Here is a 14,513-nt window from a genome sequence, read left to right on the forward strand (position 1 = left end):
TTTGAATTGGATATCATTATTGTGAATAAAGCTGCCTTTTATTACCTACTTCACTATGGGTGTCCTTCCCTAAAACTCCCTTGAGGAGCTTTTGCTTGCAGAACCTGGGTCTTGGAATTCTACATCTAATCGTGTTAAGGAAGATCGGTTGCTGCATCTGCGGAGGAGGGATTCACCATTCCTGTAACCGGATCAGCTTTACTTCCCTCTGGATTGAAGATCCTTGAGTTTTATATACACACTGCGTTTATGTGTCTTACTTCTGGTGAGTGCGTTTTCCAGCCATTTCCACACGGATCACCTATTCTGAATCCACATCAGACACTGGATACGTTTATATGTCATAGACTTTTAGTGGACTACCTTTTTGTCATTTTGTCATTATTTTCAGCGCTGCACTATTTTTATGTTACATATTTGAGGTGTTTATAGAGCTCCACAGTAGTGCCCATTTTGTGAGAAGACTTTCACTGACAGTGCCTTCAAATTGTGTATATACTGTTACCTAGTTAGTCTGGCTGAAAAAAGACAAAAGTTAATCCAGTACTCTATATCATGAAGTTTCAGATTGACCTGAAGAGTTGGGGATCCCTGATTTAGATGATATTGGCTACATGGCTCAGTCTTCAAGTCATGTGCTGCTAGGGAATATGGATCATTGTCATACCCTTACATGTTTTAAGGACAAAGTCAATTTGTTCTATTTGAATCCACAAAAGTGTGAGAGCAAGACTAAAGAAGTCCAGTATGATGTCCAAGGTTCTGGGGAGCCTGGACACTTGTTGGACACTTCTACCCTTGTGATGTCATGCCACTTTGAATGTTTTTATGCACAGCATGCACTAGCTATTTTTAATCAATATAGAAGGATTTTGTTGGTATAGAATGTTGCAAAAATAGAATGTTGATTTAATATGTATGTATTCATTTAAAGCTGTATTCATAGCTATGTTTATGTAGACACTGTTTAAGTCCTAAATTTTCTTTTCTCGTACCTTTTTTTAGAAGCTATAGTTGGCAATGGAGTTCTGTTGTAAAAATCTTTTTTCTGTGGATTTTCTATAGATTTTCTAGTTTTTCTCCAGTTACTTCTCCTAGTGTAGCCTTTTGATTTAGAAGATAACCCAGATAACTCAAAGCACTGAAAGCAACCAGCAGGGACCTCACTGCAACACACCTTCCCTGCTTGGCTCTACTTTCAAATCGAACTTCACAAAAGCGTAGCGTTATTTAACAACAATGAAAGAAACAAAACACTGGATGCAAAGTAATATAACCCAGAGCAACCAAGCAAAATTCACTTTACCTGAGTAGTACATAATGGACTCTCACTTGATGCACTTTGCTCCTTACACTATTTTGTTCAGAAGGCCTGCAAGTGAAGCCTAGATTTCTTTATTGAGACCTAATTTAGAGTCTTTCTGTTGAGTTAATTCACCTAACTATAATGCTTGTTATCTGCCATAGTGATTGTTATTTTCAGCAATGGCAGTCAATAGGAGCTAATAATAGTTGTTTTGGCAAAAAGCACATGTGTTAGCATGAGTAAATGCAAAATCAGAACTCCAACCACATCTACTGTTTTCATTTTGGTAGGAGCAAAATTAAAGCTCTTAGGATGTGAAATTATATGCACCTGTAAAAAAATCTACTAAAAGGCTACACGGTCTAGTATAATAATTACTGCTATGAAATATTATTTTCTATTGCTACCATGCCTGGTAATGTCAATGTAGATTGCCAATTTGCCCCTGAAGTCAGTGCAACCAACATAAATCTGTAGAGAAAAGGATACAATGAACAGCAAAGGGCAGTGATTGATAAAGAAACTTTACAGCAGGGAGTGATCAAAGCTAGGCTGCATTTGCTGTAAATACTTGGTGCCCTTATTACCTATTACTGAAAACTATTGAAAAGTTTTGGGTGGAATTCTTCTTTAAACTGAGCCCATCAGCTGTTTTAAGCTTTACCAGTATAAGTCCTGCCTAACAACAGGCAACACCTTCCTGGCTACTCAGAAAACCTTCCTATGTGTGCCTCTCTGAAATTAGCTTAAATTTATTACTGGGGCCAGACTTTCCAGACTTCAAGGCAAAACCCTACCATCTGAAAAGGAGACAAAAATGGACAGGAAAATGGCAGTTGTTAGGGATTTGAAGTCAAGACTCAGCATCAAAGTAAAATTGGCTTGAAAGAGGCACACAGATAATTGTTTTATGTAGTCTTGTGGTGTCTAGCAGACATCTGCATTTCAAAATTTAAAGCATCTGACAGTCTCTTTATACGTTATAAATAATGACCAACATTAGACTTTTCTTGCTGTAACATATACCGCATCATCTATAATGTACCTTGTGTCAATGAACTTATTCACTGGAGATCTTCAAAAGATCCTGCTTTTCATTCTCCTGTGGTTAAGAGTGCAACTTTTGAAAGTGAAAATTAGCTCATTGAATAACCAGTTTTTTTTCTTCTCCCCTATTTTAGTTAACTACCGGTATGTTAATCATTCTAGTGACATTACCTTTTTTCTCTTATGTTTTGAAGGAAAAGCATAAACAAGAAGCTGATCAGACATGATTAAAAAATGATAAGCTATTTGTATTGGCTCACTACAACATTATGAACACCATTGTTTTCTTTTAATGACTACTTTCATATTCCTTAATGTCTGCTACCTTGTAGCGGAAGAACATGATATCACATACAATTCTACAGATGCTCTGATGTGGTCTGCTTAGATCCACCCCATGTTATTGTTTCCATCGGTTCCCTTGACTCAAAACCTATATAAAAATTGGTTGTGAATCAGTTGCTATACACTATAGAAAACAGAAAAGTCTTTCCATTTTGTTCTGGATTCAGCCTAATAATTATTTTTTTATACAAACTAACTCAAACTACTATAAACACTACAATAAAATGTTCAGAAAACACTGAAGTTATATATCAAAATACAACCATGGAAGCCCTAACCAGTTATCCTGCCTTAGACATCCTGATCCACTGTTTGTAGACCAAGTCCAGAAAGACTCAGAGAAATTGATCAAACTAGTGAGTGTGTATACATAGTATGCTCTCGTACAGCCCATGCATAAAAGCAAATAATCAAGGCATATAATACAGGTATGTTCAACTGGGGGACATATGTCCCAAAGAGGAAGGGGATGCCTGTGTCTACTTGTACAGGATAACATCTAGATATATTGTACACATACAGGTATATTAAAGGGCCATGCATGCCAGTGCTAGATGCGATTTGGGGCGGGGGTGCAGGCAGTGTGTAGTCCATTCCAGGGAGTGGAGGGCGGTTTGCAAAAATTACATTAGATTCTTAATGTCTGTTTGAGTTTTAATTCAAGTATGATGCACATTGACAAAGTAAAATCCTAGGCAATCATTACGTAGACTCAACATCCATGTTCAGGGTCCAACGTTACCAATGGGTGCATGGATTCTCCAGGTTCCTGCATGTGACTCTGAATTCTGACTTCAATACACAACAAAAGCTTGATTCTGTATCACAATATCTCGAGATGCTGAATAACCCAGAGGAAAATTACACACAATAAAACTTCATCAGCGTTTCACATGGTCTGAACAGAGTGAAATGCCAGATCAGTGTGAGGTCCCAGAAGGAATGGATTCACTATTGCATCCTTGCCCCTCACACAGCACATTACAACACGGAGTGCTTTTCCAAGATGCAGGGAGGGAAGGAGGAAAGAAGATGGGCATATATTGCCAAGAAAGCCATAATCAAGGAGTATACCATGCTGGCCAAAGGATGGTATGCGTGGAGAGGTCACACCAGGGATATGGGCACAGGGCTATGTGGATTGCTGTGAACGAATTCTGGATTGATGAAGGTGAACCCAGCAAATTCACTCTGGTCAATGCCAGCTAAAACAAGTTGATCAGGAGGTGTCAGGACTGGAGCAGCTCGGGTGAAGAATTTGTCAAAGTTTTCTCCACTTTTCCCACACTGCAATAAAAAAGGAAACAAGTCAATTGTTATTTTACAAGTAAATATCATACTGCACATTTAATGTGTAAGTCCATCCAAAACTGATAGCTGTGGATATGCAATGCTAGGATGACTTATCCAAAGCTTTCTAACATATGCATCTTAGATACTCCATGTCAGAAAATAAATAATATCCAGTAGGGTGATGATCCTTTACTGGCCACAACATGAAACTAAAGGGTCTCAGTACTGAAGTTACCAAGCTAAAGATAATTCTGCTTTCTGGTATTTGCCTAAAGCTGCAACTATTATTCTCTTACCCCTGCAGACTTAAAACTAAATCCAGTCAGAAGAAAATACTGTATACCAGATGTTTAATATTATTTTTATTATACAGGATTTAAATGATGCCAACAGTTTGGTCAGCACTTTACAAAATAAAGGGAAACAGTACAGTTACAATACAATTCAAAACAAGAGGGTTAAGAGGGCTTGCTTGTGAGAGCTTACAATTTAGAGAAAGGGCAAGTGATACAAAAGGTATTATGTGGGTATGAGTTGTTTGAGAAAGTAAAATGCAGTTTTCAGGTAAAGTAGGATAGGCTTTTCTGAAGAAATGAGTTTTCAGGGATCACCTAAAGGCAGACTGAATAAGAGATAGTTGCATAAGTTGGGGTAGGGAGTTTCAGAGGATAGGAGAACCAAAAAGAGAGACGCAGCACCATCTAAGTGCAGCAATAAGCCCCCTGTCACATCGATTTGCATGCCAGGTAACTTGCAATTATATGCCAAGTCGCACCCTATTGTCCGCTGTTAGAGCGGTCATATCGGTGCGGTTCCGACTTGGTCGGAGCTGCACCGATTTCTAAAGTAGTGCATGCACTGCGTTTGTTGGATTTGCATAGACATCTGTGTCAGATGTCTTGCAAATCACAATGAAATCGGCAGGTCACCCAATTTTGAAATCATGCAACTTCACTGAAAGTCGCACAATTTCAAAATCAGCTTTGATGTAACCGTGGTGTAAAGGCAAATTTATTTCCATCATTGGCCCAATGAAGGAGCATGCATGTGCCAAACATGTGCCACCCCTACTGCTGCTGTATCTGCATTTGACAGCACTCTGCCTGTGGTTCCACACTGACCAGGAAATACTGGAAACCACCAGCACTGCCAAGGACAGTGCATTGGAGAACTGCCTGCAGCGGGACCGGGCAGGAATTGCACCAGTTTGACAAGTGCTCATTTGACTACTACTATTGTGAGTTGTCAGTTTTGTGGCAATAAATTATTTGCCTTTATTACTGCACTTAGATGGCATTGCTTCTCTTTTTATGGTTCACAAAAAGTCTCTCCTAGCTCTTTTTGAGTCGAATGGTAGGTGTATTGTAACACTGAGAGACAGAATAGCAACAAAAAGTTCAAAAGAAATGCATGTCTAACAAATTATGCACTGATTTGCATGTTCATGAGGGAAATAAGTATTTGATCCCCTATCATTCAGCAGGATTTCTGGCTACCAGGTGTCTTTCATACAGATAACACTCCTAAATCTTGTGGACAACCTTCCCAGAAGAGTTGAAGATGTTATAGCTGCAAAGGGTGGGCCACCTCAATAATGAACCCTACGGACTAAGACTGAGATGCCAATAAAATTCATGTGCATGCAATGGAAGGTGTCCCAGTACTTTTTGCAATATAGTGTGTATGTATGTACAGTATATACTGTACATAGGCAATGCTGTGAAAACATTTTGATAAGAAACAAGCATATCAAAATACACTGAAACTGATATCAACAAAATGAGTAGCATCTGTGCGTGGGATTTGTTTTTATAGCCTTTGCAAGCAGCACCCATCCAGCCTAAGCATACCTAGGAATGACCAAACTGTACCGGTTCCACAAGGTTTATTCCTTGGGTGTATACCTGGCCATGCAGGAGCTACATAAAACATCTTATATTGCAAGCAAAACTTGGTAAACCTAAAATATAGTATAGAAGAAGAAATTGCAAAAACAGAAAATTTCCATAAAATGGAATGTGATTGGCTAAATTACAGGTTATTTGCATGATTAGCAGCCAAAAATCAGCACAGTTATAAATGGTTAGCGCGTCCACCTAGGAGCACTAGGGACATTGGATCGAATCCCAACCAAGACACTACCTGCCAGGAGTTTGCATGTTCTCCCTGTGCGGGTTTCCTCCGGTTGCTCTGATTTCCTCCCACATTCCAAAGACATGCTAGTAGGCTAATTGGCTCCTGTCTAAATTGGCCCTAGCTTGTGTATGTAGGAATGTGACTTAGAGACCTTAGATTGTACACTTCTTGAGGGTTAGGGACTGATGTGAATGTACAATATATGTAAAAGGCCTGCGTAAATTGATGGCGCTATATTGGTAACTGTAACAATAAATATAATAATAATAATCTATAAGATACACCCAAAAGTGTTCAGGAAACAAAATCTTTGTTGCCCAGTGTTACCTGTTGATGATCGGTCCTGGACGCATGACCCAGGTAATTGACACAGACAATCTTAGTTATATATTTGTGGACAGGCCCTAGTATTAAACACATTACAGGTTCAATAGCACTGTTGCCCTAACTTAAAGTGTATCTTAAGCCAAAAATGTTTTAGTGTGGGATAGGATATGAAAGAGTTAAACCACCTGTCAGATTTTAATTGCTGTCTGTGGCCCCACTGGAGAGAGTCACATTCATTTATGTCCTAGAAACCCTAGTCACAAAGTGCAAGGAAATCCTACATGTTTTGTTTCTCATGGTAAGGGGAATTCTTCAACTGAAACACCTATTTTGGTGACTCTATGGTTTTGAGATTTTGTCTTTAGATATTTGTACTCACCATATAATCTATTCTTGAAGTATATTGAGGGACTTGAAAGTAGGAAACCTAGGTTTATACTGTTACATGCAAGAAAAGTGGACCCTAGGCATATAGAAAATGGGAGGCCTTCCTTTCGAGTAAAGGATTTCAGACTACAAAATGTTTATTTTCTGTAACGTCCATTGAGGGACACAGTTTGATATTAGAAACCTAAGGACATCCAAAAGCAGTGCAAACTGAGGGGCAGGCACACCCAAGAACATAGGTGACCAACCCAACAAGAAAGGATCAAAAAAGGAAACCAAGGGCATTAATAGCCACTCACCAAATCTTTTGACCGATAGCATCTGTGGATACAGAAAAATCACAGACTTACAGTTTTGAGACACAGAGGCCTGATGATGACATACCCAAGAGGCACTCATCGCCCGTAACTCATAGGCCAACACAAAAACCTGTCAAATCCACTTAAAAAGAGTGGATCAGGTAGCCATAAAACCTATATTAGGACATTTGGATTAACAAACAGGGAATCCATTCATCTAAAGTACATACTGGTCGAAAGTTAAAACCAGACGGCCCTCACCTCATCCAGATTTTAGAAAGAGATTTCCTTGGAATGAACCTGTGTATGACACAGGGAAGGTAACACAAGATCCTCTGTATGGTGAAAAGCAGAGACCACTTTGTGCAAAAAGGAGGTCATTGGTCTCAAGAAAACCTTGTCTTTTTGCAAATTCAAATGAAGTCCCCACAGAATAATGTTGATAATTAGAAATCATATTAACTGAAGAGATGGCTCAAGAAAAATAAACTGACAGGGTGCAGACCCCAGAAGATACTAGGGACAAGGTTTCCTCTAATTTCCAATTGAAGGATGAACACAATCGACTGAGAAGGCACATGGGAAAGATTCCAAAGATTCACACATGTGAAAAAAATCTACCATGTGAGATGAAGATTTATGAAATATGAGTATGGTTGGGATTACTGAATCCAATATGCCCTTGTTTTTCAGAACCCAGGAACCAATTGCCTTCAGAAGTCACCTAATTAGTAATTAGAGTCCACCTGTGTGTAATTTTTTTTATTCCATAAAAGTTTATTTAGAAGTGACAACATGTTACAGGAAAATATAAAGAAATGCACACGCAGCATCAATCAGGTCATAGACACAGCTTAAACCAAAATACAGGAAGAAACAACATGGTAGAGTGCGACACTATGGATAACATAAGCATGGCAAATTACGGCAGAGATATGCCTGTAGTACTCAAGATTCAAAAATGTACAATATAGAAGGTGATAACAGCTTACTTCCACCAAGTGAATATTGGCGTACTGGCCTAAGCATGGAGGAAATGAACCTTCAGAGCCTAAACCAAAAGCAGTACACTATCATGAGGCTAAGTGAGCATTGTAGTATAAGAGAAGACGTCGTGAGTACCATTGACTATCCAAGAGGAGAGAAGCTAACCATATACCAAGTAATCCTGGATAAAATGAAGATTAAGCCTGATCGAAGACTAAGAGGTTGTCGAGAAAGAAAAGAAAAAAGGGGAATAGAAAGAAAGAAAAGGATAAGAAAAGGAAAAGAATGGGAGTCATAGTAGAGAGAGAGAAGAGAAAGAGGGGGAGAGAAAAAAAAAAAAAAAAGGGGGTGGGGGGGTAGAGTAAGGGGAGAGGGAGAAGGGGGAATAAGAGGCAAAAAAAAAAAAAAAAAAAAAAAAGGGGGGGAAGCAAGGGAAGCGAAGGGTCCGGGCTGCGACGTTCGTGTCAGCATTGTTATTGGAGATCATAAATGAGAGTGTCAAGAATTTAAACACTCACCAAAGCTAAGCAGGCAAATATAAATTACCGGAAAAGAGGTCATAACCACACAGATTATGAGAGAACCAAGGGCATAACCAGAGGTAGGGCTGAGCTCAATCAGGTATCCCGACCCATGAGAGATCCGAATTCAGGGGTAGTTACAAAGTGGGTCCAGCAGGCCCAAACATGTGAGTATTTAGTTGGCAGATCAAGTGCAGTCGCAATCAGTTCCTCCATTTCCGCCACTTTGCCTACTCGATTGAGCCAATCGCGTATAGTTGGGGGGTGAGTGGAGCCCCATAGCACAGGAAGACAGAGTCTGGCTGCGTTGATCATATGCATCGCTAGGGACTTGAAATATTGACTCCTAGGAATGGGGGTATGATGAAGCAATAGCTGAGCAGCAGAGAAAACTATGGGCAGAGTGGTCACTGAAGTCACCAACCGGTGGACCTCCTGCCAGAATGGTTGAATAAGTGGACAGGACCACCAAATATGCAAGAAAGAGCCATCAGGTGTCCCACATCTCCAACACACGTCAGGGACAGAAGAGTTAAACCGATGAATTCTGGAGGGAGTACGATACCATCTAGTGGCTAATTTGAAGCCATTTTCCTGCGTCGAAACATTACTCGAGCAGGAGTGGGAGTACATAAAAATGCGGTCCCAATCCGACTCTGATAAATCCGTCTTTAGGTCTCTGTTCCACGCACGGCAAGAGGGGAAAGAAGTGCAAGTCCTGCTGTCCCCTAGGAGAGGATAAATCTCAGAGATCAAATGCTTCCGCGGTTCGGATTGAGAGCATAAGGATTCAAATGGAGTAACAGGGCGAGTCCAATTATGGCGGGATTTATGGAAAAGCAGGAAGTGTCTAATCTGAAGAAAGGCCCAGAGAGGGAATTCGCGGATATTCAAGCTAACCTTCAGCTCCTGTAATGTTTTCACCTTGCCGGAGTGAAGAAAATGTTTTACTAAAATCTGAGCGTATGGCCAGTAATTTGATAAAAAATCCTTGTGCAACCCTGGGGGAAAATCTGGATTCAGGCGGATCGACGTCAAGGGACTAGGAGAGTCCGAAACGGAAGACGTTTTACAGGCCTTACGGAAAACTTCTAACGTGGGACCTATCAAAGGATGGGAGAGGAGAACTTGAGGTGTGTGTTTCGGCAATAGCCAAGGGATCGATGGTAGGGGAGTGGGCGAAAAAGCCTTCTCCAAAAGGACCCAGTCTTTGGAAGCAGAATGAATGTGCCAATCGACTATGCGGGAAAGATGACACGCCCAGTAATAGCGGTGCAGGTCAGGGAGCCCAATGCCCCCGCTGAGTTTGGGACGAGTCAGCTGAGACCTGTGTGTAATTTTATCTCAATATGAATACAGCTGTTCTGTGAAGCCCTCAGAGGTATGTTAGAGAACATTAGTGAACAAACAGCATCAAGAAGGCCAAGAAACACACCAGACAGGTCAGGGATAAGGTTTTTGGAGAAGTTTAAAGTAGGGTTATGTTATAAAAAAAAGATCCCAAGCTTTGAACATCTCACAGAGCACTGTTCAATCCATCATTTGAAAAAGGAAAGAGTATGGCACAACTGCAAACCTACCAAGACATGACCATCCACCTAAACTGACAGGCCAGGCAAGGAGAGCATTAATCAGAGAAGTAGCCAGGAGGCCCATGGTAACTCTGGTGGAGCTGCAGAGATCCACAACTCAGGTGGGAGAATCTGTCCACAGGACAACTATTAGTCATGCACTCCACAAATCTGGCCTTTATGGAAGAACGGCAAGAAGAAAGCCATTGTTGAAAGAAAGCCATAAGAAGTCCAGTTTTCGAGAAGCCATGTGGGGGGAACAGCAAACATGTGAAAGAAGGTGCTCTGGTTAGATGAGACCAAAATGTAACTTTTTGGCCTAAAAGCAAAACACTATGTGTGGTGGAAAAAACTGCACATCACTCTGAACACACCATCCCTACAGTGAAACATGGAGCTGGCAGCAGCATGATGTAGGGATGCCTTTCTTCAGAAGAGACAGAGAAGCTGGTCAGAGTTTGTGGAAAGATGGATGGAGCCAAATACAAGACAATCTTAGAAGAAAACCTGTTAGAATCTTGAGACTGAGGCGGAGGTTCACCTTCCAGGAGGACAACGACCCTAAACATACAGCCAAAGCTACAATTGAATGGTTTAGATCAAAGCATAGTCATGTTTTAGAATGGCCCAGTCAAAGTCCAGACCTAAATCCAATTGAGAATCTGTGGCAAAACTTGAAAGTTACTGTTCACACTCTCCATCCAATCTGAGAAAGTATGAGCTATTTTGCAAAGAAGAATGGGCACAAATGTCACTCTATAGATGTGCAGAGTTGGTAGAGCCATCCCCAAAAAGATTTTCAATTGTAATTGCAGCGAAAGGTTGTTCTACAAAGTATTGACTGGGGGGGGCTGAATACAGATGCAAGCCACACTTTTCAGATATTTATTTATGAAAAAAATTTAAAACCATTTATCATGTACCTTCCACTTCACAATTATGTGCCAATTTGTGTTGCTGTATCACATAAAATCCCAATAAAATACATTTACGTTTTTGGTTATAACATGACAAAATGTGGAAAATTTCAAGGTGTATGAATACTTTTTCAAGGTACTGTTTGTCAACTTGTCACAGGAAAGGAAGATATTGACCTAAAGAGTATCCAGGATGAAGCTCAAGTACCCCAAGCACTGTGATGGAAGCAGAGATAAAATTATCAAAACCCAGGATCTGTACAAAGTCCAAAGAGTGATTGACACATAAAAGTTCAGGGTCAGGAAGGCACAGATCATCTCTGTGGAGGGACAAGAAAACGTGTGGGGACCTTTCTGAAAATCGCTCAGGCAATATCAAGTCAAAGGAAAGAGCAACAAACTGATAATGGTTGTCATTTGAAATTGCTGATGGAAACCAAGAAGTCTTCTATGTGAACAAAGACAGTAACTGACTGAATAATCCAAAATGTTTAGGGACTTACAAAAGGATTGGAGGCCTTAAAAACAAAATAGGATAAGAGTCTCTTATGGGTTTCAGAACTGTAAACAGGTTTGAATCAAAACCTTGAAACCATTTTGTTAGGGGGACAATTGACCCACTTGGTCAACAATTCCTGTGTGATTAAAAGGAGTTCCATCCAATATTGCTAAGATACTGGGAGATGTGAAGGGATGAATTAAGGCAGAGGGCAATAGTGAAATTATATTTTGTAACCTATAGATACTAACTCCTGCACCCATAATATAGCATTAAAAAATCTTTAAATGAAAAATAAAAATGCACTCACAAAAGTATGCATGTGTAGGGCATGGCATAAAGGTGACTTGGGAGCCAAAAATGTTTGAGGTGAGGCAAGAGAATCACCAGCCTTGGCCACTTGCTGTGTGCTCATTTATTTTCAGCCTGACATTTGTTATAATCCGTATTAACACTGTATGTTGAGTTCATCTACCACTAAACAGTTTTGTGTCTATTTTCTGGTAGTAACTCACATCCAGGTCACAGTTATCTATACTCCTGTCCTTATACATGCTTGTAGTGACTTTCATTCAACCAGGTTTGTCAGAGGGGCTAAGGTTGTTCTTGGAGTTTAGGTGCAGAACAGGGAACTCAAAATTACCAGCGGCTCCTCTGCAGGTAGCTCTACACCTATGACCAAAAGGGTGTATACCTGTAAGAAAAATTAATTACCCAAATCCCCCAGGCATACTCACGGCCTGATCCCAGTGGTGCACCAGGGATTAAAGCAGGAGCAATCACTTTGGAGCACTACCCACTTCAGGCAATGCTGTAAGAAACAAATGCATGCACCCACTGTAAAAGGTTTTATATTAGTGCAGAGAAAGATGTAGAGGTATTGTTCCCTGAATGCAGGCTCTGTGAGAAAACTGCAGGAAAATCTGCCACTGCCATAATATAGGTTGGGCATAAACAGTTGCCCAGCTGACAATCTCAGAAAAAGTAGAGACCAAGTTGTAAATAATGAGGAGGGTTCCACTCAGGCTGCTTGCAAATAACATTAAAGTATAAAGCTGGCCATAAACATATGGATGAATCTCCAGCTGAGGCTATACACGAACAATACCACATGCATTCTCTCTACCAGAGAAGTGAAGCCCTCAACACATCATAAGCTAGCTAGGAAACCACAGAAGTGAGTCTTCAGAGACAGGAACACTAGCCCAACCTGAAAGCAGAGTTTTGAGCAAAATGGACATAAATGGGTAGTCACTGATGATTGCAAAATCGTTGCAGTGATAACAACATATAATTAAATTAACTGGTAAATATCTGCATCTTGGCTGACTGGTGAAAACTTCCAAGAACTTAGGATCATGTATTGGTGGAGTGCTGGACACTAAAGTGGACGAAAAACAGAGGTTGGAATCTTGCTTGTTTTGAGGTATCTTTTTGTCAACCAGGGTATTTATAAGAATCTCTTGAGTTGTCTATAGAATACTTAAAGAGTCAAAGTGCCACTATGTTTGGACGAGTCCCGAAAAACTGTTATTTGTGAAGACACGTAAATAAAAAGCCTACGTGCTTTAGGGGCTCAAAACTTTCCTTCAATAGGGCTTGTATGCTGGCAGTGAGTTTAAGTCTGCACTGGACAGTTGTCCATCATTAATAGAATCGCACCAAGAACTGGATTGCCAAACGACAGCTGATTTTAGTTACGTCTGGATGAATAACATTCTTACTGACTTGACTAAACTTTGTGGGGCTCTCATCCTTCCAATATACGAAGTAAACCGGAACAACCTGTGCTCACATGCTGACTGGGAAGGTTTCCAAAATTTCAGTGTCCAGCCTGAATCTACCACCAACAGTTAATAATAGAAACTCTTCCAAACAAGCAGAAAAACAGCACATTTAAAGAAAACACATCCACTCTTCTGAGGACACTAAGGCCTGTTTCACACAGGCTTTGGCTTGTATAAGAACAGTGTGAACAGCAAGCTTTGACAATGCATTTGCAGAGCTTTCAGCAAGATTTGTTGAAGCTTTTAAAGTAATATTTATTTCCGGTTTGTAAATGCTGTACACAGATCCTCATGGAAGTGCTGATTGCCACTTTAAGGAAGCAACTAACAAGCTCCAGAACTTCTTGAAGCTTGTTGAAAGGCTGCTGAAGCCTGCTAGCAGCTTGCTTAAAGTGGCAATTAGCACTCCCATTAGGATCTGTGTTCAGTATTTACAAATTAGAGCTGAATGGTACTTTAAAAGGTTCAAGAAAGCCTACTGAAAGCCCTGCAAGAAAGCCTACTGAAAGCTCTATACATGCTTTCTGAAAGCTTGCTGTTCACAGCTGCTCTTACACAAGCTAAAACCTGTGTGAAACAGGCCTAAGAGAAAATGAGCAGGTACAATGTGGGGGTGGGAGATTATAGCCTTAAATGGGGCAGGCCTTCAGATTTCCATGTGCCTAGTGTCCATCTTTTCCTTAAGGTGGCAATGTAACCAAACGTTTTCTTACTAACAAGCTATGTCTCTCAATGGACAATACAGAAATAATGATTTAACTTAAAGGAGGAATAGTGCCCAATCATTGGTATCAGTGGGAGGACTAGTGCCCCATCATTGGTGTCAGTGGGAGGACTAGTGCCCCATCATTGCTGTCAGTGGGAGGACTAGTCCCCCATCATTGCTGTCAGTGGGAGGACTAGTGCCCCATCATTGGTGTCAGTGGGAGGACTAGTGCCCCATCATTGGTGTCAGTGGGAGGACTAGTCCCCCATCATTGGTGTCAGTGGGAGGACTAGTGCCCCATCACTGGTGTCAGTGGGAGAACTAGTGCCTCATTGTTGCTATCAGTAGGAGGAATAGTGCCCTATCATTGCTGTTAGTGGGAAGA

The 14,513-nt window shown here is 40.6% G+C and overlaps 1 protein-coding gene across 2 annotated transcripts in view; it reads right to left on the reverse strand.

The window, feature by feature from the left end:
- Window positions 1-422: 422 nt before the first annotated feature.
- Window positions 423-14,513, reverse strand: part of PRKCG (protein kinase C gamma) — a 470,455-nt gene continuing 456,364 nt past the window's right edge. For both annotated transcript variants that reach the window (XM_089690977.1, XM_089690976.1), the window contains one exon: window positions 423-3,985. In XM_089690977.1, the coding sequence (XP_089547103.1) occupies window positions 3,806-3,985 (180 nt within the window). In that variant the 3' untranslated portion in view covers window positions 423-3,805. The remainder of the gene's footprint in view (window positions 3,986-14,513) is intronic.

This window comes from Staurois parvus, unplaced genomic scaffold, assembly GCF_062004578.1.
Source record: "Staurois parvus isolate SC_StPar_1 unplaced genomic scaffold, SC_StPar_1.0 ptg000548l, whole genome shotgun sequence".
NCBI lineage: Eukaryota > Metazoa > Chordata > Amphibia > Anura > Ranidae > Staurois > Staurois parvus.